This window comes from Chiloscyllium punctatum, chromosome 30 (genome assembly GCF_047496795.1).
Source record: "Chiloscyllium punctatum isolate Juve2018m chromosome 30, sChiPun1.3, whole genome shotgun sequence".
In the NCBI taxonomy this organism is placed as follows: domain Eukaryota; kingdom Metazoa; phylum Chordata; class Chondrichthyes; order Orectolobiformes; family Hemiscylliidae; genus Chiloscyllium; species Chiloscyllium punctatum.
In genome coordinates this window covers 31,491,348-31,515,107 of record NC_092768.1, presented here as the reverse complement: position 1 = coordinate 31,515,107, position 23,760 = coordinate 31,491,348, and the positions used below count along the sequence as shown (strand labels likewise).

The 23,760-nt window shown below is 46.3% G+C and overlaps 1 protein-coding gene across 2 annotated transcripts in view; it reads right to left on the bottom strand.

The window, feature by feature from the left end:
• The window catches only part of LOC140455376 (cytochrome P450 2K1-like), a 36,832-nt gene extending 29,485 nt beyond the window's left edge, over positions 1-7,347 (bottom strand). Inside the window, exons 1-2 of one of the 2 annotated variants that reach the window (XM_072550181.1) lie at positions 7,156-7,347; positions 4,290-4,452 (exon numbers count right to left, since the gene is read on the bottom strand). In XM_072550181.1, coding sequence (XP_072406282.1) covers positions 4,290-4,452; positions 7,156-7,347 — 355 coding nt within the window. The remainder of the gene's footprint in view (positions 1-4,289; positions 4,453-7,155) is intronic. The other variant, XM_072550182.1, reaches the window with a different exon arrangement.
• Between the last annotated feature and the right edge of the window lie 16,413 nt (positions 7,348-23,760).

Genomic DNA, 23,760 nt, shown 5'->3' with positions numbered 1-23,760 from the left:
ACCTTCCATCCCTGGCAACATCTTGGTAAACTTTCTCTGCACCCTCTCCAAAGCATCCACATGTGGTGACCAGAACTATACACAGTGTTCTAAATGCGGCTGAACCAAAGTCTTGTACAATTTTAGCATGACCTGCCAGCTCTAATACTCAATACTCCATTTGATGAAGGCAAGCATACCATACGCCTTCTTGACCACTCTATCTAGTTACTGTCTTGCCTCTGATATATGAATAAAAGATCTTGGGATTCTCCATAATTCTGCTTGATAAGGTTATTTCATGACCCCTTTTAGCTGCTTGATTCCTCATTTAAGGTTGGTCCTATTTTCCCAATATTCCACCAAGGCCTGTTCTGTTCTCAGCTGTCTGGACCTTATGTATGCTTCCCTTTTCCTCTTGGCTAGTCGCACAATTTCTACTGTCATCCACAGTTCACGAATCTTGCCTTTCCTATCCCTCGTTTTTAAAGGGACATGCCTATCCTGCACTATCTTCAACATATCTTTGAAAGCCTCCCATATATCAAATGTGGATTTCTCTTCAAATAGCTACTCCCAATCTGCATTTCCCAGATCCTGCCGAATTTTGATATAATTGGGCTTGGCCTTGATCTTCCCTTAGGACCACTCTCATCTTTGTCTGCAAGTATTCTAAGACTTACACAATTGTGGTCACAATTCCCAAAAAGGTCCCCCACTGCAACTTCTACCACCTGGCCTGGCTTATTCCCCAACACCAGGTCCAATATGGCCCCTTCCCTTGTTGGTCTATTGACATACTGCTCTAGAAAACTTTCCTGGATGCTCTTTACAAGTTCTGCCCCATCCAGACGTCTGACACTGAGTGTATCCCAGTTAAGATTTGGAAAATTAAAATCCCCCATCACCACTACGCAATTGCCTCTACTTCTTTCCATAACCTGTTTCCCTATTTGTTCTTCTACCTCATGCTCACTGCTGGGAGGCCAAGAGGACAGCCCCAACAATGTAACTGCACCCTTCTTATTTCTCAGTTCAACCCATAATGCCTCACTGCTCAAGCCCTCCATAGTGTTCTCCTTTAGCACAGCCGTGATATCATCCCTGACCAGCTATGCAACTCCTTCCCCCACCTTTTACTTCCCTCCGTGTCCTGTCTGAAGCATCTTTATCCTGGAACATTTAATTGCCAATCATGCCCTTCCTTCAACCAAGTCTCTGCGATCGCAATAACGTCATACTCCCAGACACCAATATATATAAGTCCATCTGCCTTACCCACTATACTCCTTGCATTAAAGCATATGCACTTCAGAACACCAGTTCCTTTGTATTTATCTGCCCTCTGCCTACGCTTCCCCTTGGTAATGCTAACTTCATGATCCTGTTCCTTACAGTCTCTATTTTCCACCTCACTGCCTATTCGTCTTCTCTTCAGCTTCCCAGCCCCTTGCCACATTAGTTTAAACCCTCCCCAACAGCAGTAGCAAAAATTCCCCCAAGGACATTAGTTCCAGTCGAGTTCAGGTGTAGACGGTCCAATTTGTAATAGTCCCACCTTCCCCAGAACCGGTCCCAATGTCCCACAAATCTGAACCCCTCCCTTCTACACCACCCCTCAAGTCACATGTTCATCCTGCCTCTTCTTTCATTTCTACCCCGGCTAGCACATGGTACTGGTAGCAATCCTGAGATCACTACCTTTGAGGTCCTTTAACTTCTCTCCGAGCTTCCTAAATTCTATTTTCAGGACCTCATCTTGTTTTTCACTTGTATCATTGGTGCCAATGTGCTGCAAGATAACTGGCTATTCACCCTCCCCTTTCAGAATGACATTCCTGACACGAGCACCTGGGAGGCAACATACCATCTGGGAATGTCGTTTTCGGCCACAGAACCACCTATCTACTCCCCTGACAATAGAATCCCTGATGACTATGGCCCTGCAAGTCTTTTTCCCGCCCTTCTGAACAGCAGTGCCTGCCACGGTGCCATGATCCTGGCAACTGCTGCCCTCCCCTGGTGAGCCATCTCCCCCAACAGTATCCAAAATGATATACCTGTTTCGGAGGAAGATGACTGTAGGGGACACCTGCACTGCCTTCCTACTCTTTTTCTGCCTTTTGGTCACCCATTCACTGTCTCCCTCAGCAATTCTAACCTGCGGTGTGTCCAGTTCACTAAACGTGCTATCCACGACCTCCTCAGCATCGTGGATGCTCCACAGTGAGTCCATCCACAGCTCCAGAGCCATCATGCAGTCAAACACGAGCTGCATCTGGACACACGCACAAAGAAAAAGTGCAATGGCTTGTTACTGATCAGACCAATACGGGAGGGATGAAGGTCCCAGGGATATCTCAGAAACAGCAAACGGATCATTGCTCTTCAGGAACTGAGCCGAGCTTTCAGATATCGGATATTTGTCGCAGATATATATTTCATAAAGATACCGGGGAACATCTTATTTCAACACCATTCGAGTGAGCGGGCAAATGGATTAACCATCTGATCTCAGACAGTATCTTCAAGAATGTGGTACACCTAACCAATCATCTTAGACAGTCTCTTCAAGAATGTGACACACCTATCCAATCATCTTAGACAGTCTCTTCAAGAATGTGACACACCTATCCAATCATGGCACACATTTCCAAAACCACGGTAATCCCCTCACACAATATACGGGGCAAATCTGACAATTGTCAGGTTAATAATAGCAGTGAGAGAAAGATGCAACATGGAAAATTAACAGGAAGGCTGGTTGTGATAATGCAATTGATGTGGATTCAGGGACTTCCAAAAGACATTGGACAAAATGTCATGCTGCAGGCTTGGTGCTAGAGTAACACCCCACGGAATAAAAGAGACAATGACAATGTGGAGTTTGACTGCGTGGGAAATTAGATACTGCTGTGAAATGATGTTTTGTTTTAGGTTGCGGGAAGGTTTATACTGGGAGTTGTCCAAGGGTTGGTCCTGGGACCAATGCTTCTCTTGATACATATTAATGACGAAGACTTAAATGGATAGGGCACAATTTAAATATATGGAGATTAAACCAAAATTGGGAAGTATCCTGAACAGCTATAGTGATAAAGGAGATGCAAAATGAATTAAAGGATGCAATTCTGTGGGGAGCGCAGGTTCAGAGAGACTGGGAGAACTTAATTTAGGAGTTGGGGGGTTGTGTTACAGCTTTTCAGGACATTGGTTAGGCCACTTTTGGAATACTGCATTCAATATCTACTTGTCAGGGAAGATACCATGGTCAATTGGTGTTCCTGCTGTAGGAAAGATGTTGTGAAACTTGAAAAGGTTCAGAAAAGATTTACAAGGATGTTGCCAGGGTTGGAGGATCTGAGCTACAGGGAGAGGCTGAATAGGCTGGGGCTGTTTTCCTTGGAGCATCAGAGGCTGAGGGGTGACCTTATCGAGGTTTATAAAATCATTAGGGGCATGGATAGGGTAAATACACAAGGGTCTGTTTCCATGTTGTACATCTCTATGACTCTTTGACTCTCTGAGTTGTTCAAGCAAATGTTACATTAGACCTTGTCCAGAACACTTGGTGCTGTGTCAGATAGTTCTGCTAGCTTTCAGGTCTCTTAAAGGTACAGTACACCCACATCTTCATAACAAGGGTGAGAAATTTGAAGAATAACAAACCGAAAGAGGAACTGTGCCAGAACTCTTCCAAAATATTTCCTCCTATTTTTATTTTTTTTCTTTATTCATCCATGGGATGAGGGTGTCACTGGCCAGGTCAGCATTTATTACCCATCCCGAATTGCCCAGAGGGTAGTTAAGAGTCAACCACATTGTTGTGGGTCTGGAGTCACATGTACACAAGACCAGGTAAATATGTAAGATTTGTTGTGGGTCTGGAGTCACATGTACACCAGACCAGGTAAATATGTAGGATTTGTTGTGGGTCTGGAGTCACATGTACGCCAGACCAGGTAAATATGTAAGATTTGTTGTGGGTCTGGAGTCACATGTACACCAGACCAGGTAAATATGTAAGATTTGTTGTGGGTCTGGAGTCACATGTACACCAGACCAGGTAAATATGTAAGATTTGTTGTGGGTCTGGAGTCACATGTACACCAGACCAGGTAAATATGTAAGATTTGTTGTGGGTCTGGAGTCACATGTACACCAGACCAGTTAAGTAGGTAAGATTCCTTTGCTAAAGGACATTAGTGAACCAGATGGGTTTTTCCAACAATCGACAATCTATCCCTGTGATGCATCAAGTTGAGAGAAATGAGGAGGAGACCAAAGAGAAAGACGAAGTCCCAAGTTACCAGTTCGGAATGAATAATCGTCAAATATCGGGATGGGTGGCCTCCCACTGAATTGATCAGCGTGATTCACAAGAGCGTCTTTCACTGCGTCATAACCAGTCAACACCACTGCCTTCAGTGGGCCGAGCTCCACTGAAAATACATTTCCATATTTCTCTGCGAGCTAACAAAGAGAGAATAGTTTCACTAAGGTTTCGTTCCTGGTCAGCTGTAAGAGGGAGAAAACAAATGAGAGAAAAATGGACAATTCCTTCAGCTTTAAATCCGAGCTCCCCAATCCGGTCCTGGTTCACGTCTGTTCTGTTGTCGATTCCAGCAAAGTGACCCACAATTTGCATTCCATCTGCTTGACCCCCTGAAAGCTACAAATCCATTCCATTTGCCACTACAATCCATAGAAATGGATTGAAATTAGTCTTTTTTTTTAAAAATGCCCGACCAGCGACTCTGATATTTTGGCTGGGACCCCTCGCCGATAGCAAATGGGAGCAAAGTCTATGTAAATCAAACACTGGCAACATTGTGAAAACAATTAAAAGTGACTTTGAGGAGGGAATGTTATCAGATCGATTGAACAGCAAGTCTTTAAAAATATAAGTTATCCCCACGCTCACCAACAGATGTTGTTCCACTCTGGAGTTGGATAAGTGAATGAATAGGAAACGTTTGGAGGGAGATGGGCCGGGAGCAGGCAGGTGGGACTAGATTACTTTGGGATTATGGTCAGCATGGACTGGTTAGACTGAAGGGTCTGCATCCGTGCTGTATGACTCGATAACAAAAACCCACATAAACCTTTCCATTCTTCCTCCATTCCCTCCTTGTCTTTCCCTGCAATCCACAAATATTTGAGATCCAGTCATGATTTCAGATTTAGTTGCCCCACATTACCATGAGGCCATATTCTCACATGACTTTCTGCACCAGCACCTCACTGATCTTGCTTACCGCACTCTGTGCATTCACAGACAGACACAGTGACAGTATTTTACTGCAATCCCCCTCACGCTAAATGGAAGTGATATCTTATCATTTGTTTTACTCGATGATGTGGAGGTGCCAGTGTTGGACTGGGGTGAACAAAGTCAGAAGTCACACGACACCAGGTTATAGTCCAACAGGTTGTTTTGAAATCACAAGCTTTCACAGCGCTGCCCCTTCACCTGATGAAGGATCAGTGCTTTGAAAGTTTGTGACCTCAGAGAAACCTGTTGGACTGGACCCTGGTGTCATGTGAGGTACGCTCTTGTTCTCATGCTGGCTGTCTCTTCCAATTCTCTGTTTACTTTGCATTTTCCTCTGTAGTGTTACCTCCTTATTCTAATCCTCCTGAAAAGTGAATCTGAATCTTCCTTTCCTTGTGTTTCTTGTTATCCCAGTCCTCCTCCTGCAGCCTCTCCTGAGCCCTCACCTTGTGCTGGGTTCAGCCTTCGCCTGGCCTTCCCAGAGGCCCCATCGCTCTCACTAGTCCCTCAGGGGACCTTCCTCACTGCTCGCCAGGACCTCCTCGACTGTCTGCAGACTCCAGCACTCCTGATGCAGCATGAGGCCTGCAGGCTGACCCACACAATGTCAATGCCCTGTCCCCCAGGAGCTCCCAGCCCCACCCGTGTACCACAGTTATGCCGGCTGCTGCTCCAGCTCCAGAGCTGCTGCAGCTGGCAACATTTCCTGGGGGTGGGGGGGTTCCCTCCACGGAACAGGATCTGAACCCCACAAAGACTGAGATGTCACGGCTCGATGAGGTAGAATAACGCAGAAATCAGACTTTAACAAATAAAGATCCACCAGTGACTCACTTCCCTTCCCATTGCCCTGAAGTAATTTTTCAGAAAGGTTTATTCAAATCTTCTACTCAACTCTCACTACGAAGGTGTCTCAGGTTTTAATTGGTTGAAAAAATCAGCACGCTTTAATGTTATTAGCTCTGGTCACATACAGTTAGACTTATCCCCTGTATGTAATTAGTTTAATTTTGAATGCAATTATCGATATTTTTAACAACTTATTCAGAGAAAATAATCAATTTCTTTAACAGATGAGGACACACCTCTGGAGCAGGTTGGATTTGAACCTGATATCAATGATATAATAAACCATCAAATCAGCTTTAGGGCTCCTGTAGTGTCCCTCCCCCTGTACCAGAAGGCCTGGGTTCAAGCCTCACCTGCTGCAGGGGTGTGCAGTAGCATCTCTGAACAGGTTGGTTCCAAAACAAGTCAAATAGGCTTTAGGGCTGTTGTGGTACAGTGGGTAGTGTCCCTATCTCTGGGTCAGGGGGTTCTGGGTTCAAGCCTCAGGTGTTCCAAGAATGTGTCCTACCATCTCTAAACAGGTTGATCCAGGAGATACCTGACAGCTGTGACACTTTACTGACATTTCTGACCCACCTTTGACCTCATTTCGAATCATGGGAAAAATAAGAGCACAGAAAGAGGCCATTCAGCCCATCGTGCTCCAATTCCCTTTGAAGAAAAGCTCCAGTCAGCTTTTGGGTTCCAGTGGCGCAGTGGTAGTGACCTGACCTCTAATCCAGGTTCCAGGCTTTATTTAAATTATTGTGACTAGGTTTACTTTATAGTTAACTAACTTAAATAATTACCAGCTCATTCATGCTGTGTAAATTGTTGTGAGGCGATATACCTTTGCAATTGTTTTTCCTCCCACTCATTCCCGGATCAAAGTCTGAGCAAAGTTCAGAGATCGTAGGCCCAGAGACAACAGATTCCCTGATCACGGATTGCAGATTAGCTCCGGGCTCTCTCCTTCTGTGTCTCTCTCGGTCTCTGTGAGCTTCTCCTTGGGAGCTGTTCCTTCACACCGCCCCATCCCTCAGACAGTCCCCCAGTGAAGGATTCTCACTTACCCCCATGAGAGACCAGTCCAGCCTCTTGAGGTCCAGTTGGTGCAGGTTTCCAATCAGAGGAAGTGGAGTTGGTCCAGGAGGGAAATTCCTGGGAACTCTCCGCCGAATAACAGACACGACCAGGAAGAGAAAGAGGGCCAGCAGCGATAGGGCCATGGTGTAGTCTGTGGGGAAGAGCTTGAGGAGAGCCATTGTGCCCAAGTGCCCACACACGAAGTGGAGCCACTGGTGTCCTGATGTTATAGTGTGGGCTGACCTTCGCTCCAACCCTCCACTTAATAGTTCCCAAAGAACCGCCTCATTTTGCTTCATCGCCTGTGTCTCTTTAACCCCTACCTTGCTGTGTGCTGGGTTATTTAATTAAACAGGTCGGTCTACATTCCCGGAGCTTCAGTTTAAAGTATAGGACAGCTTCTGATAAAGGGTACAGAAAATGGTGGTGCCCTGCCCTGGAGTCCCTGGGGGGAGTGATGTTCAGGCACAGTAAGATTCCACTCAGAGGAAGTGCTGCTAACTTTCACAGCTGACTCTGGCTGAGCCTGTCTGGACAGGTTAACCTGACGTTGTTTTATGGTAAGACTCTCATTCCCGGGATACGGGTTTCGATGAGAAATAAGGATATCTAGTCACCTTACACACATGTAGCAAAGCAGAGAATTATATCTCTGCAGGTTTGCTGTTCCAAAGCATACCTTGAAGATTATTGACATCCATGTGGTGAATCATTGCTTGGTAGAACAGGTCTTGAGTATTCATAATAAAACAGACATTCTACTGAGGACATGTACAAGTTATAGAGTCATACAATATGGAAACAGATCTTTCGGTCCAACCAGTCCTTGCCGACCATATTCCCAAACTAACCTCATCCCACCTGCCTGCGCTTGTCCATCTCCCCAAACCATTTCCTATTCACCTACTTATCCAAATGCCTTTTAAACTTTGTGACTGTACCCATGTCCACCACTTGCTCTGGAAGTTCATTCTACACACGAATCACTCTCTATGTAAAAGAGTTGCCCCTTTTTAAAATCTTCCTCCCCTCTAAACCCTTCCTATACACGTACCCATCCAGGCGCCTTTTAAATGTTGCATTTGTACCAGCCTCCACCACTTCCTCTGGCAGCTCATTCCACACACATACCACAGTCTGTGTGAAAAAGTTGCCCTTCAGATCTCTTTGATATCTTTCCCCTAAACCTATGCCCTCTAGTTCTGGATTCCCATAGGGAAAAGACCGTCTCTATTTATCCTATCCATGTCCCTCATGATTTTATAAACCTCTATAAGGTCACCCCTTAGCCTCCGATGTTCCAGGGAAAACAGCCTCAGCCTGTTCAGCCTCTCCCTATAGCTCAGATTCTCCAACCCTGGCAACATCCTTGCAAATCTTTTCTGAAACATTTCAAGTTTCATAACAGCCTTCCAGTAGGAGGAAGACAAAAATTGAATGCAGTATTCCAAATGTGGCCTAACCAATGCCCTGTACAGGCACAGTGTGACCTCCCAAACTTCAATACTCAATGCACTGACCAATAAAGGTCAGCATACCAAATGCCTTCTTCACTATCCTGTCTACTTGGGAAGGAATATTACAGTCCCAATTCTCCTCTGATGCTGAGATGCTGTCACTTCTACTCAGCAATTGCAGAACTAGGGGAACCAGGATTTTCGACTAGATTAAGATGACTGGCAAAAGCTCGTGAATTTGGTTTAACTGTCAATGAGATCAGAGAGACTGAATGGCGTATGTAACTATGTTACAGAAGGTGCCTTTGCACTAGTGTTTACAAATGTAACCCTCGTTATGCTGCCGCGTAATCACACAATGTTCGATGTACTCCACAAAGACTTCCAGACATTTCATCAGGAATTCACTCAGGCAGCCATTTCCTCATTGGAAAATGTTCGGCCAGTCCAGGTGAATCTCTCTCAACCAATCTCCCCCCAGCAAGCTTGGGCCCCAGCTTTTTACTGCAAACACTGGTTACTGAGACAGCTGCTTTTCATAAGTGACCGAACCAGTTTACAGATTGAGGTTACAGTTTCTGTTCCGGTGAAGTCCTGATGAAAGATCGAGAAGTCTTTGTGGAGTACATCGAACATTGTGTGATTACGCCACAGCATAACGAGGGTTACATTTGTAAACACGAGTGCAAAACGCAGGTTGAGATAAGGTCGAAGCAGTCATGGCCGTCCAGGACAAACAGACTGTTGTCCAGACCTTGTGGTTAGGGAGGGTGAACAGGGTGTCGTTTCAGTGAGGAACGAGTGAAAAAAAGTGCATAAAAACACAGAAAAGGCTGTTGCCACTGCGGTCCTAACTTGCAACCACACAAAAAGAAATAAAGCCAGATTTTTTTTTTGTAAATATATTTATTCGCAATTTTTTTAAAACTTTGCAAGCATATAAAATTATTGGAAAAAAAATCACAAATATCAGTATAATAAAAAGAAAAAAACACAAATTACAATACAACTACTAACTACTCACCTACTCTATAATCCAAAGCAAACCCTAACACAGTGCAAAGTAACACCAAAAAAAAAGAAAATGCAAAAAAAAAATCAAAAAAACCCCACAAAATACAGAACAGCTATGCTCGGCGCAAGGCTTACAAACAAAGGAACAGGGGCATTGTATACAGACCCATATTAACTCGGGAGACCCCCTCCAGGGCCCAGGGCTTGACAAATCTAATTATCCTGGTTAAACAAATGCCCTAGTTAAGATAATTGATAAATCTATATCCAAATAACTCAAGTCGGGTTGACATGTCTTATAAAAATGGTCTGTTGTGTGGTCCACCATGTTTGTGAAAAAGTCCAAGGGAATGTGCTCCATAATTAATTTCTGCCATCCCAGCAAGCCCGGCAGGTTCTCAGACACCCAATTCATCAGAATATTCTTCTGTGCACAGTATGCGAGAATATTAAATAGTTTCTTCCCATGCCTGTCTAAAGATGGTAAATTCGGGAGACCTAAGAGGAGAGATATTGGGTCTACTTTGACTTCAGTCCTCAAGACCCACCCTATCTCTCCCGCCTCGGCGCTCCAATAAACATGTCCAGAAGCAATGGGTAAGAGTACCTACACTTATTTTACATTTGGGCACACTGAAGATGCCCCTTTTTTAAAACTTGCCCAGACGGTCTGGTGCCAGATGAGCCCTGTGCAGAATTTTTAACTGCGTAGCACATGTCCTGTTACAGATTGAGATCTTTCAAGTATTCTCCCATATGTTCTCCCATGTTTCAGAAGAGATCTCCACTCCTGGCTCTTGCTCCCAGCCCTCACATAACCTGTAAATATCCTCCCAGGCTCTGACACCCAGCAGACGATAGAGGGCACTAACCGAAAGGGTGCTTGTGGAGCGTAGCAACAATCTCTCTGTATTGGGCTTATAGGGCTTAGTGAGAAGTGTAGTCTTCTTCTGGATGAAATCCCTAACCTGAAAAAAATGGAAAAGGTCTCTGCTGGGCAACCCGTATTTGTGGCTCAGTTGCTCAAAAGACATCCCCCTCCCCCTCAAACAAGTCTCCCAAACTAGAAACTTCTCTTGCTGCCATAGTTTGAACCCTGAGTCCATTGTCCCTGGTCGGAACAATAGACAATAGACAATAGACAATCGACAATAGATGCAGGAGTAGGCCATTCTGCCCTTCGAGCCTGCACCGCCATTCAATATGATCATGGCTGATCATTCCTAATTAGTATCCTGTTCCAGCCTTATCTCCGTACCCCTTGACTCCACTATCTTTAAGAGCTCTATCCAATTCTTTCTTAAAAGAATCCAGAGACTGGGCCTCCACTGCCCTCTGGGGCAGAGCATTCCACACAGCCACCACTCTCTGGGTGAACCCTGGCATGCCAACTCTAGGTGTAAATGGCAAAGTCTTGGATAAATAGCCCTCACTCTGACGCATCGCCCTCCATGCCTTGACTGTACTAATGACAATGGGGTTCCAGCAGTGGTCCATAACTGTCCTCATGAATATGAACAACAGGTTAATAAGAGGGTACTTTGCTTGGGAGGCCTCAATATCCAGCCATATTGAGTTTGGATTGTTACCTACCCAATCACAGACAAAGGACAGCAGGGAACTCAATTGATACTTCCTGATGTCTGGGAAATCAACTCCTCCCCCTCCTTGAGGCAACTGCAATTTAGTAAGTTTGATGAGGGGCCGCCCACGATGCCAGACAAAGGGACCAAACCACCCCATAAGCTTCTGCAGCGTTGACCTGGGAAACATTATAGGGAGCATACACATGGGATAAAGCAAACGAGGAAGAACGTTCATCGTAATGAGAGATATTCGACCCAACCATGAAATTGGAAGAGCCTCCCATCTCTGGAGGTCTCGCCTAATATTGTCGAGCAAGTGACCAAAGTTAGTCCGAAATAACAGATCAAACTTGGGGATAATAAAAATGCCTAGGTATCGGAACCCTGCCTGTAACCACTTAAAAGGGAACTTAGGGCCACCTTCAACTTCTGGCATATCCTTAAGGTTCCCCAAAGGCATAGCCTCTGATTTTGCAAAGTTAATCTTATATCCTGAAATAGCCCCAAGTGAATTGATACATTGTATCAAATGGGATACAGAGGTCATCAGATTCAATAAAAACAGAAGGCCATCATCCACATACAGTGTGATCTTGTGTGCCCTCGATCCCACATCAGGAGTGGTTATGTGGACGTTCTGACGAATAGCCTCTGCCAGCGGCTCGATCACCAACGTAAACAACAACGGTGAGAGGGGGCAACCTTGCCGACTACCCCTACCAATCATAAAATTCCCAGACTTCACCCCATTGGTGATGACCGCGGCCAGAGGGTGGCGATATAAAACCTCCACCCACCTCGCAAAGACCCCACCCAACCCGAACTGTTCTAAGACATAAAAAAGATGTGGCCATTCCACCCGGTCAGATGCTTTTTCTGCATCTAAGGAAATCACCAACCCCTGAATCGATCATTGCTGACAAACTTGGACCATATTCAGCAACGTTCATATATTAATAGAGGACCTACGGCCCCTTATAAAGCCTGTCTGGTCCTCTTTAATAATATCAGGCAACACCCTTTCCAATCTCAGTGCCAGGATCTTGGACAGAATCTTGAAATCTGAATTTAATAAGAGAGATGGGCCTGTATGAGGCACAATCCTCAGGAACCTTCCCCTTCTTAAGAATTAAGGAAATATTAGCTTCTCTCAAAGATGGTGGGAAGGCGTTCCTGCATATGGGAGTGATTGTACATCTCCAACATTGGCCCTGACAGAATCCCTATAAACTCCTTATAAAACTCATCTGGAAGACCATCAGGGCCAGGTGCTTTCCCACTCTGAAGTTGCCTAGCTGCCTCCTGTATTTCCTGAACTGTCAAGGGGGCATTAAGGAGAGAGGCCTGTTCCAAGGTTACCCCTGGGAGGTCCAAGTTTTTAAAAAAAGGACTCCATTTTAGCCCTCCTATCTTCGCAACCTTCAGACTGATACAATTCAGAGTAAAAGCTCTGAAAGATTACATACAATCTTTTTAGCATTGTATGTAAGGACCCCGGCGCTGTCTCTGATTGCAGCAATGGATTGGGGAGTATGCATTTTCCTCGTCAGGTGTGCTAAATACTTCCCTGGCCTATCCCCATATTCGAACAGCCTCTGTCTAGCAAAAGCAAGTTCTTTCTTTACGTTTTGTGTCAGTATTGAATTCAAGGCAGACCGAAGGGCCGTGCTCCGTTGTAGCTTAGTCACCGAAGGCATCGCAAAATGTGCTGCCTCCGCGGCTTTCAACCGCGTCTCAAGTAGACGCTGCTGTTCCTCCTTCTGTCGTTTCTGGCTAACCGAATAGGAAATAGCTAATCCCTTAGCAAAGGCCTTAGCAGTCTCCCATAGCATGGATAGACTACTAGCTGTGCCTGATTTGATAGTCAAGAATTCCTGAATCTCCTTCAAAAAGTATTCCACAAATTTGGAATCCTTAAGGAGAAAAGGGTCCAAACGCCAGTGCTGCAAACCTAGCCCTTCACTCTTGGCCTTAACCTCCAAATATACCGCCGCGTGATCAGAGATAGCTATATTCCCAATTTTACAACCCATAATCGAATCCAGAAGGGCCAAGGGAGCCAGAAAGAGGTCAATCCTTGTGTGATATTTATGTGTATTTGAAAAAAAGGTGAAGTCCCTGCCGGTAGGGTGAAGACATCTCCAAATATCCACCAGCCCCAACTCCTCGCATAAGTCAACCACCTGCTTGGCCTGCGAAGAAATAGTTGGGGGCCCACAAGGCATCCTGTCCACTGTCGGATCCAAAAGACAATTATAATCCCCCCCCCTATAATAATGTGCCGCATTCTAAAAGCACTCAACTTAGAGAAAGCACTAATCAAAAATTTGAGGGGATGCATTGGAGGATAGTAGATGTTTAAAATGCCATATTCCACCCCATGTATCAGGGCTTTAAGTATCACAAACCATCCCTGCTCATGTTTCACCTGCTCTAATAATGTGAACGGAAGATTTTTCTGGATAAGTACCGCCACTCCCCTACTTTTAGTTGTAAAGGATGAAAAGAATTCCCGGTCATAACCCCCCTGTTGTAATTTCAGGTGTTCCCCATCATCAAGACGGGTTTCCTGCAATAAAGCGATATTAACTCTTTCCCTCTTAAAGCTAGAAAGCACTTTTTTCCTTTTAATAGGCAAATGACGTCCCTTAATGTTCCAGGTGCACCATTTAATAAGACATTTAGCCATATCCCCTTTCAGAGACGCTGAACCCCTCGGAGGGAGACCCTGCTTACAAAGCGCCGAGCATAAAGACTCATAGAATCGAAAAACTATATATACAAAAACTACTCCATCATAACTATAAGCAACTATTACTATCAAAACACTACAAAGAAAACCAACTATGGAACCTTGAATGGAAGACTCTTCCCCCTGCCCATAGGGGGCACTCACCTACCCATCCCCTCCTTCACAGCTCCTTCAAACCCGGACTGTACCCCAGCCTTAGGCCAGAAAAAATAACAAGGAGATGACCCTAAAATCAACAGAAAAAAAAGACCAAGTCAGGATGAGTACTCCACCCATCCCTGGCTTCGTGACACCCCGACTTGTGACTAAAAGAGAGGCAGAACAAACAAACAAAAAGGGAGAGAGACAACAAAGAACATCCACAAAATATCCCATCAGAAAATCCAGTTATTAAAAAAAAGGAACAACTTATTCCAACGTCTTTTCCCCCCCTTTCCAAAAAGGAAATTATTAGGGAGTAAGAAAGGAATAAAAAAAGGGAAGGGACAACACGGGGAAAAATAGAAAAGAGAATAAGCATTAACCATATTCTTCAGGCCAATCTGTCTATTTTAAAGTGTCCACGAAGGTTTCAGCCTTACCCGCCGAGTCAAATGTATAAACTGAGTCCTCGTGGCTGAAACGAAGTACTGTGGGGTATCTCATTGAGTACTGGATGCCCAGGTTTCTCAGCCTCTTTTTTACTTCATCGAAGGACTTCCTCTTTCAAGTTCCAGCTGCTGAAAAATCCTGGAAAAACATGATTTTTGGCCCCTTGCACACCAGAGCCTGTGGATCTTTTCCCGGGATCTGGAAGCTTCTATGACTTTTTGCTTGTCTTTATATGAGTGAAAGTGCACTAGGACCGGGCGGGGATACTGCACCAGCCCTGCCCTGCCCTTTCTCTCTGAAGCCTGCTGGACTCAATGTGAAGGCCGAAAAGCTTTGGCAGCCAGTTTTCAAAGAAGCTGACTGGCTGCTCACCTTCCTCTTCCGACCTTGATTTTCGAGTCACCGATATGGTTTTGCAAGGCCCGCACCTCTCGCTCCAGCACTTGAATCCGACTGGATGAGGACTCCGTGGCAGCTTCTGAGGCCTTAGTTCGACACTCCACCTCCTCCAGCCTCTCCCCAAGGCCCTGGCTTTCCTGCTCGTGCTTCTGCAGCACGGATGCAACAGGTTGGACCTGGGCACGAATCTCCCTCCGGATTTCCTCAATCACAGCCGCAACTTTCAAGGTAAGTCTCCCGATCACCGCGGCCAATTCCTGTGAGTCTGTCAGGTCCCCCGGGGCGGGGCGGGGAGGGGGGGGGGGGTGGTGGGGGTAGACAGAAGGGGCTGCTGCTGCTGCTTCTGCAGTCTCTGGTGTTGAAGGTGCTTCAGGGGAGTGTTCTCCCTACCTGCAGTTTGCTCAATCCTTTTCCCTTTGCCATCCTTCCCACTCTCAGATTTTAACAAATATGTGTCCTGTAAGGTTTTAAACTAATATTTCCACCACATAAGTTGGCCAGGGATGGCAAAACACACCGGTACCCCTTGGGCTGTTCGGCAGAGCTGTCCACAACAGTTCTCCAGAATCGCTGCCATCAAGGCAGATATTTAAATAGATCGTGGACTCGTTCCTTTTTTTTTAAAGAATCCGACAGTTATCCAGGATAGTCGAGAGACTAATCAAGTTGGACCGAAGGGTCTGTTTCCATGCTGTACAGCTCTGTGTCTCTAAAGGTACAGCTACATCGGTTGTCAGGAGAATTACTTGCGGTATCCATCTGCCACAATGTCATTTATTTGAAAAAAAATGTATTCTTTCTGCCTCCTGGGACAGTCCTCGTTGGCAGAATCGAACAAGTCCAACTTGCCAAACAAAGGCCTGATGTTGGGAATGCTTATCCCAGGTGACTATTGCGAGCGAGTTTTTTCAGAGTGTGCTTTAGTCTCGGTGTCACTGATATAACTCCCTGGAAGTTGGTATCCCATCACCAAGTCACCCTTTATTTACACATGAGCAGTCTTTGACTGTAAAACCTGGGAGAGGGTGATGACCTAGTGATATTATCACTGGACTGTTAATCCAGAGAACCTGGGTTCAAATCCTGAGATGGCAGATGCTAGAATATCAATTTAATTTTAAAAAAGCTGGAATTTAAAGATTGATGATGATCAGGAATTCATTGTCAATAATGGGGGGAAAATCCCATCTTGTTCAGTCATGCCATCCTTACCTGGTCCGGCCTACATGCGACTCCAGCCCATTGCCGCCGCGCCCCCCCCACCCAACCCCCAACCCCCAACCCCCAACCCCCAGTGGTTAGAATCCCCACAGTGCGGGATCAGGCCCTTTGGCCCAACAAGTCCACACCGACCCTCAGAAGAGGAACCCACCCAGACCCATTTTCCCTTACCCTATTGCTCCACATTTACCCCTGACTAAAGCACCTAACCTGAACACTACGGGCAATTTAAGTTGGTATAGCAGGTCATTGGATTGTGGGAGGAAACCGGAGCACCTGGAGGAAACCCACACAGACACGGGGAGAATATGCAAACTCCGCACAGGCAGTCACCCAAGGGTGAGATCGAACCCAGTCTCTGGCACTGTGAGGCAGCAGTGTTAACCACTGGGCCACCATGACGCCAACTCTGAACAATTAAGGATGGGCAATAAATGCTGCCCTAGCCAGTGATGCCCCTATCCAATGAATGAAAAAGAAATGTACAGTCTCACACAGATACAGAAACTTACCCTTTTTATCTGTCAGCCAGGGCTCCCTGGTTAGACAGCCCCAATCAGGGAACCCAGATTCTATGAGGTCGAGCCGGCTGACCTCGTTACAATCAGCACATTCCCCGTCACCAGACCACTCTGAGCAACTTACAACCAAACAAGGCAATCCTTTCAGTGAATCCACTGTTGCAATGAAGAAAACATCACAACTAACAGCACTGAAAGTGTATGGCAGCAAGGTGGCTCAATGGTTAGCACTGCTGCTTCACAGTACCAGAGACACAGGTTCGATCCCAGCCTTGGGTGACTGTCTGTGAGGAGTTTGCACATTCTCCCTGTGTCTGCGTGAGTTTCCTCCCACAATCCAAAGCTGTGCAGTTTAGGGTGATTGGCCATGCTGTTCAGGGACGTGTTGGTTAGGTGCATTATTTTGGGGTAAATGTAGAGTAATAGGGTGGGGGGAATGAGTCTGGGTAGGTTACTCTTCGGTGCGTCAGTGTGGACTTGTTGGGCCAAATTTCCACACTGTAGGGATTCTATGAATTTGTGCTCCATAAGCTCCCACACACAGCGACGTGGTAAAGATCAGATTATTTGTGTTCTTGGTTTGCAGTTTGGATTGTGAGATAAATATTGGCTGTGACACTGGGCAGATTTTCCCTGCTGTTTCTTTCGATTGCAAACTCTGGGCTGTAATCCAGCTCAGCTGTGTGGTGTTGTACCAGGTGTTTGGTACCAAAAAGGGGAGAATGAGCTCAGGAACTGAGTGGCCCTGGCATGACCCAAACTGGGGGCATTGGTGAGCAGCCAATTGCGAAGGACGGGTGACTTGGTGGCATTGCACTTATCCTGGGATCCCGACCGAAGCCAAGAAACCATCTCAGCTCAGTCATACAACCCTCTATTTGCAGCAGCAGCGGGATCAGTGAGAGCGAGGACCAGGGGGTTGCTGGGAAGGTCAGTTCTCCTCTTAAATACACACCTCATGAACAGGCAGAGCCAAGGCCAAACAGGGGTGGTCACGGATACAGGGATTGCTGGGCACGTGAACCGATATATTCGGGCTGTGGCTAAACCCGAGACACTGTACGTGCAGCATCTCCCACCCATCCTCCTCCTCTAACCAAAAAGAAAGACTGTGTGTGGGAGGGTTGATAAGGTAAGCCATTTTTTTGTTGTTTTCTCATTTATTCAATCTCTCTTGGCAATTTAGAGCAGTCGGGACAGAGGCTCGGACAGGTGCCTGCTCCTCTTGCAGGATGTGGAAGGTAAGGGTCACCACTGGTGTCCCGGCTGACTTCACCTGTGTGAAGTGAATCCATCTCCAGCTCCTCACAGACCGCAGTCGGGAACTGGAGCTGGAGCTGGATGACCTTCGGATCATTCGGGAGGCTGAGGGGATGATAGAGAGGAGTTATAGGGAGTTAGTCACATCTAAGTTACAGGATAAAGGTAGCTGGGTGACCGTCAGGAGAGGGAAAGGGAATAGGCAGACAGTGCAGGGATCTCCTGTGACTGTTCCCCTCAACAACAAGTATACTGCTTTGGACACTGTTAGTGGGGAACGACATACCAGTGGAAAGTCACAGTGGCCAGGCCTCTGGCACTGGGTTCTCTCTATGGCTCAGAAAGGAAGGGGGAGAATAGGAGAGAGATAGTGCAGTTCTGGTCTCCTTCCTATCGGAAGGATGTTGTGAACCTTGAAAGGGTTCAGAAAAGATTTACAAGGATGTTGCCAGGGTTGGAAGATGTGAGTGACAGGGAGAGGCTGAATAGGCTGGGGCTATTTTCCCTGGAGTGTCGGAGGCTGAAGGGTGACCTTATAGAGGTTTATAAAATTATGAGGGGCATGGATAGGACAAGTAGACAAAGTCTTTTCCCTGGGATCAGGGAGTCCAGAACTAGAGGGCATAGGTTTAGTTTTAGAGGGGAAAGATATGACAGAGACCTCAGGGGCAACTTTTCCACGCAGAAGGTGGTACGGGTATGGAATGAGCTGCCAGAGGAAGTGGTGGGGGCCGGTACAATTGCACCATTTAAGAGGCATTTGAATGGGTATATGAATAGGAAGGGTTTGGAGGGAAATAGGCCGGGTGCTGGCAGGTGGGACTAGATTGGGTTGGGATATCTGATCGGCATGGACAGGTTGGACCGAAGGGTCTGTTTCCATGCTGTACATCTCTATGATTCTATGAGATGGTGATAGGAGATTCAATCGTGAAAGGAACAGACCCGAGATTCTATGGTCACGAGTGAGACTCCCAAATGGTATGTTACCTCCTGGGTGCCAGGGTCAGGGATGTGTCGGATCGGGTCTGCAGGGGAGGGAGAGCAGCCAGAAGCCATGGTACATATCGGTACCAATGACATAGGTAGAGAAAGTGAGGAGGACCTGGAGAGAGAGAGTATAGGGAGTTAGGTTGGAAGCTACAAGGCAGTTTGAGCAGAGTAGTAATCTCAGGAGAGCTACCGGTGTCATGTACTAGTGAGGCTAGGAACAAAGCGCGAATACAGATGAAGACGTGGATACAGGACTGGTGTAGGAGGGAGGCCTTCACATACATGGATCATTGGGATACCTTCTGGGGAAGGTGGGACCTGTACAAGAAGGACAGGTTGCACCTGAACTGGAGGGGCACCAATATCCTGGGTGGGATGTTGCTAGAGCTCTTCAGGAGGTTTAAACGAGATTGGCAGGTGAGGGAGGGCGGGGGTGGGAAAGTGCGCTACAGATCAGATGATGGAGTCAGTAGTGAACAGCCAGATACAGTGTGCAGAGAATCTGTGAGGAGGGATGGGAACTTGATAGGGCAACGTGCGGTCAGTGTGATGGGTTTAAGTGCATGTATTTTAATGCATGAAGTATCTGGAATAAGGGTGGCGAATCCAGAGTATGGATCAGTACTTGGAGCTACAACGTTGTGGCCATGACAGAGACTGACATATCACAGGAGCAGGAATGGTTGTTGGATGTTCCAGAGTTGAGATGTTCCAAAAGAAATAAGGGGGGGGGGGTAAAAGAGACGGGGAGTGGCATTGCTCATCAGGGAGGGTATCACAGGTGCAGAAAGGGAGGCTGTCAAAGAGAATTTATCGACAGAGTCAGGATGGGTGGAAGTCAGAAACAGGAAAGGAGCAGTCACTTTACTGTGAGTTTTCTACAGGCCTCCAAACAGCAACAGAGACACGGAGGAGCAGATTGGTAGGCAGAGTTGGGAAAGGTGCAGGAGTAACAGGGTTGTTGTCATGAGTAACTTTAACTCCTCCAATATTGATTAGAACCTGCTTAGTTCAAATAGTTGAGATGGAGCAGTTTTTGTCGGGTGTGTCCAGGAGGGATTTGGTGCTTGGCAATGAACCATGCCAAGTGTCAGGCCTCGAAGTGAGACAGCATTTCAGTGATAGTGATCACAACTCCCTTACCTTTACTATACTCATGGAGAGGAATAGGAGCTGACAGTGTGGGAAAATAATTAATTGGGAGAGGGGAAATTACGATATTATTAAGCAGGAACTGGGGTGCCTAAGTTGGGAACAGATGTTCTCAGGGAAATGCACAACAGAAATGTGGAGGTTGTTTAGGAAGCACTTGCTGATAATGATGGATAGGTTTGTCCCACTGAGGCAAGGAAGGGACGGTAGGTTGAAAGAACCTGGAGTGACAAGGGATGTGGACCATCTACTCAAGAGGAAGAAGGGCGCTTACTTAAGGTTGAGGGGCAAGGATCAGACAGGACTCTGGAGGGTTACAAATAGCCAGGAAGGAACTGAAGAATGGGGAGCGAGAAGGGAACACAAAAATGCTTTAGCGGGTAGGATTAAGGAAAACCCTAAGTGAGGAACAAGAGGATGGCCAGAGTGAGGGAAGGGCCGATCAGGATAGTGGAGGAATCCTGCGCCTGGAGTCAGAGGAGGTAGGGGAGGTCCTTCATGAATACTTTGCTTCAGTATTCATTACTGAGAGGGACCTTGACATTTCAGAGGAGAGTGCAAAACAGACTGATATGCCAGAACAAGTTGATGTTAGGAAGGAGGATGTGCAGAAAATTTTGAAAAACATAAGGATAGATTAAATCCCCTGGGCCAGGCGGGACCTACTCAAAGTTACTACAGGAACAAGGGAAGAAGTTGCTGTGCCTTTGGTGATGGTCTTTGCATCCTCACTGTCCACTGGAGTACTGCCAGATGATTGGAGTGTGGCAAATGGTATTCCCTTGTTTAAGAAAGAGAGTATGGATAACCGTGGGAATTATTGACCAGTCAGTACTACATCAATAGTGGGTAAAATATTGGAGAGGATTCTGAGAGCAGGATATACGATTACTTGGAAAATCATAGTTTGATTAGAGATAGTCAGCATGGCTTTGTGAGGGGCAGATCATGCTTCACAAACCTTATTGAATTCTTTGAGGATGTGACAAAACACTTTGATGAAGGTCGAGCAGTGGATGTGGTGTACATGGATTTTAGCAAGGCATTTAATAAGGTTCCCCAAGGTATGCTCATTCAGAAAACAAGCAGGCATGAGGCATGGGGAATTCTGGCTGTCTGGATACAGAATTGGCTGGTCCATAGAAAAAAGAGGGTGGTAGTAGATGGAAAGTATTCAGCCTGGAGCTCAGTGATCAGTGGTGTTCCACAGGGATTGGTTCTGGGACCTCTGCTCTTTGTGATTTTTACAAATGACTTGGATGACAAAGTGGAAGGGTAAGTAAGTTTGCCAATCACACAAAGTTTGATGGAGTTGTGGATAGTATGGAGGGTTGTTGTAGGTTGCAATGGGACAGTGACAGGATGCAGAACTGGGCTATTAAGTGGCAGATGGAGTTCAACCTGGACAAGTGTGGAGTCATTCACTTTGGAAGGTTGAATTTGAATGCAGAATACAGGGTTAAAGGCAGGATTCTTGGCAATGTGGAGGAACAGAGGGATCTTGGGGTCCATGTATATAGATCCCTCAAAGTTGCCACCCAAGTTGATAGGGTTGTTAAGAAGTCATATGGTGCGTTGACTTTCATTAGCAGAGGGATTGAGTTTAAGAGTTGCGAGGTGATTCCTGAAGAAGGGCTTATGCCCGAAACATCTATTCTACTGCTCCTTGGATGCTGCCTGACCTGCTGTGCTTTTCCAGCAACACATTTTTTGGCTTTGATCTCCAGCATCTGCAGTCCTCACTTTCTCCCTGCAACTCTATAAAGCCCTTGGAATATTGTGTTCAGTTCTGGTTGTTTCATTATAGGAAGGATGTGGAAGCTTTAGAAAGGGTGCAGAGGAGATTTACCAGGATGCTGCCTGGACTGGAGGGTTATTTTTTTGAAGAAAGGTTGAAGGAGCTGAGGCATTTCTCATTTGAGTGAAGGAGGATTAGAGGTGCCTTGAACGAGTGAGTAGCAGGAATTTTTTTCCCATGGCAGAAATGTCTGTCACAAGGGGGCATAATTTTCAGACAATTGGAGAGAGTTTTAGGGGAGATGTCAGAGGTAGGTTCTTTACACAGAGTGTGGTGGAGGTGTGGAATGCACTGCCAGCAGTGGTAGTAGGGTCAGATACATAAAGGACATTTAAGTGACTCTTGGATATACACATGGAAGATATTACAATGCTGTGTATGTTGGTTAGCTTGATCTTAGAATAGGATAAAAGGCTGGTACAACATCGAGGGCTGAAGGGCCTGTACTGTGCTGTACTGTTCTATGTTCTATGAAACAGACCCTTTGGTCCAACCTCTCCATTCTGACAAAGTTTCCCAAACTGAACTAATCCCATTTGCTTGGATTTGACCCTTTAACCCTTTCCCTATGCATGTACCTGTCCAAATGTCTTTTAAATGCTGTGACTCTATCTGCATTTACCACTTCCTCTTGCAGTTCATCCCACATGCCAAACTTTAACTACATATTCAGTTTCACAAAGAGGTAACACCTATGAACGCGAACCCAGCCATGACCTCCACAAAAACAGGGATATCACTGCTACATGATGGGAAGCCAATTTCACATCCGCATTTTGGATTTACTGTGTTAAGTATTGCAGAGCCCTGTATAAATTGGCAGGGCAGGAGCAGCCTCATCAAACAAGCTGGGACTGATTGTGGGACCAGGAGGCATTCCAAATTGGCAAAAATTCACAAACTGTTTTTCATTTTTCTTCAGCCAAAAGTTACGAAACATCACACACGAGTCAAACACTGGTGTTGTAATGCTAACAAATCCAAACTGTATTTGCTTAACACTTTTAAGTAAACCTTGAACTTTAAGTGCAACAGAGCAGGGGCATGAGCAACTCTGAAGAAAATGACAGGACTGTGGGACAAGAGACTTTGGTTCAAATGAGCAGCTCTGGAATTGACACACCTCTCTCTCCCGAAGTGGATTCCTGCTGTTCTTCAATGTGGAACGACAAGTCAGAGACAAAAACACTGCAGATACTGGAATCCAAAATAGTCAGGTAGGAGGCTGGAAGAACACAGCAGGCCAGGCAACATCAGGAGGGGGAGAAGTCCACATTTCAGGTGTAACCCTTCTTCAGGACTGGGGGTGGGGGTGGGAGGGGACCTGCAGGTAAAGGGGGTGGCGGGGGCAGGGTAGTGAAGTGGGGAATAGGTGAAGACAGGTAGAGGGTATGACCTGGTTGGTGAATGGAAGGAGTGAATCCAGTGGGTGGCAGAGAGGAGTGGAAGGGAGGGGGCGGGGTGGGCTGGGAAGGGAGTCAGGGAATGGTACAGGAGGTTATTTTGAACAATGAGTTTTTCCTCCCTCTTGTCATCCAGAAGCCCTCTGCTGCACCACCTCTATTCCAGTTCCATGGCTCTAAACACCCCACACCCCAATGCAATAAAGACAGAGTCACTCGTGTCCTCACCTGTCACCCCACCAGTCTCCACATCCAATGCATCCTCCTTAAACACTTCCACCAACTCCAACTAGACCCCACCCCCCCACACACCACCCTCTGCCTTTCACAAGGCCCATTTCCTTCAGCAGCCCTTGGTTTGCACCACTCGACATCGGGGAGACCAAACCTAAACGTAGGGAATGGTTCACTGAGCATCTCAGGTGGGACCGCAGGGACTGACCAG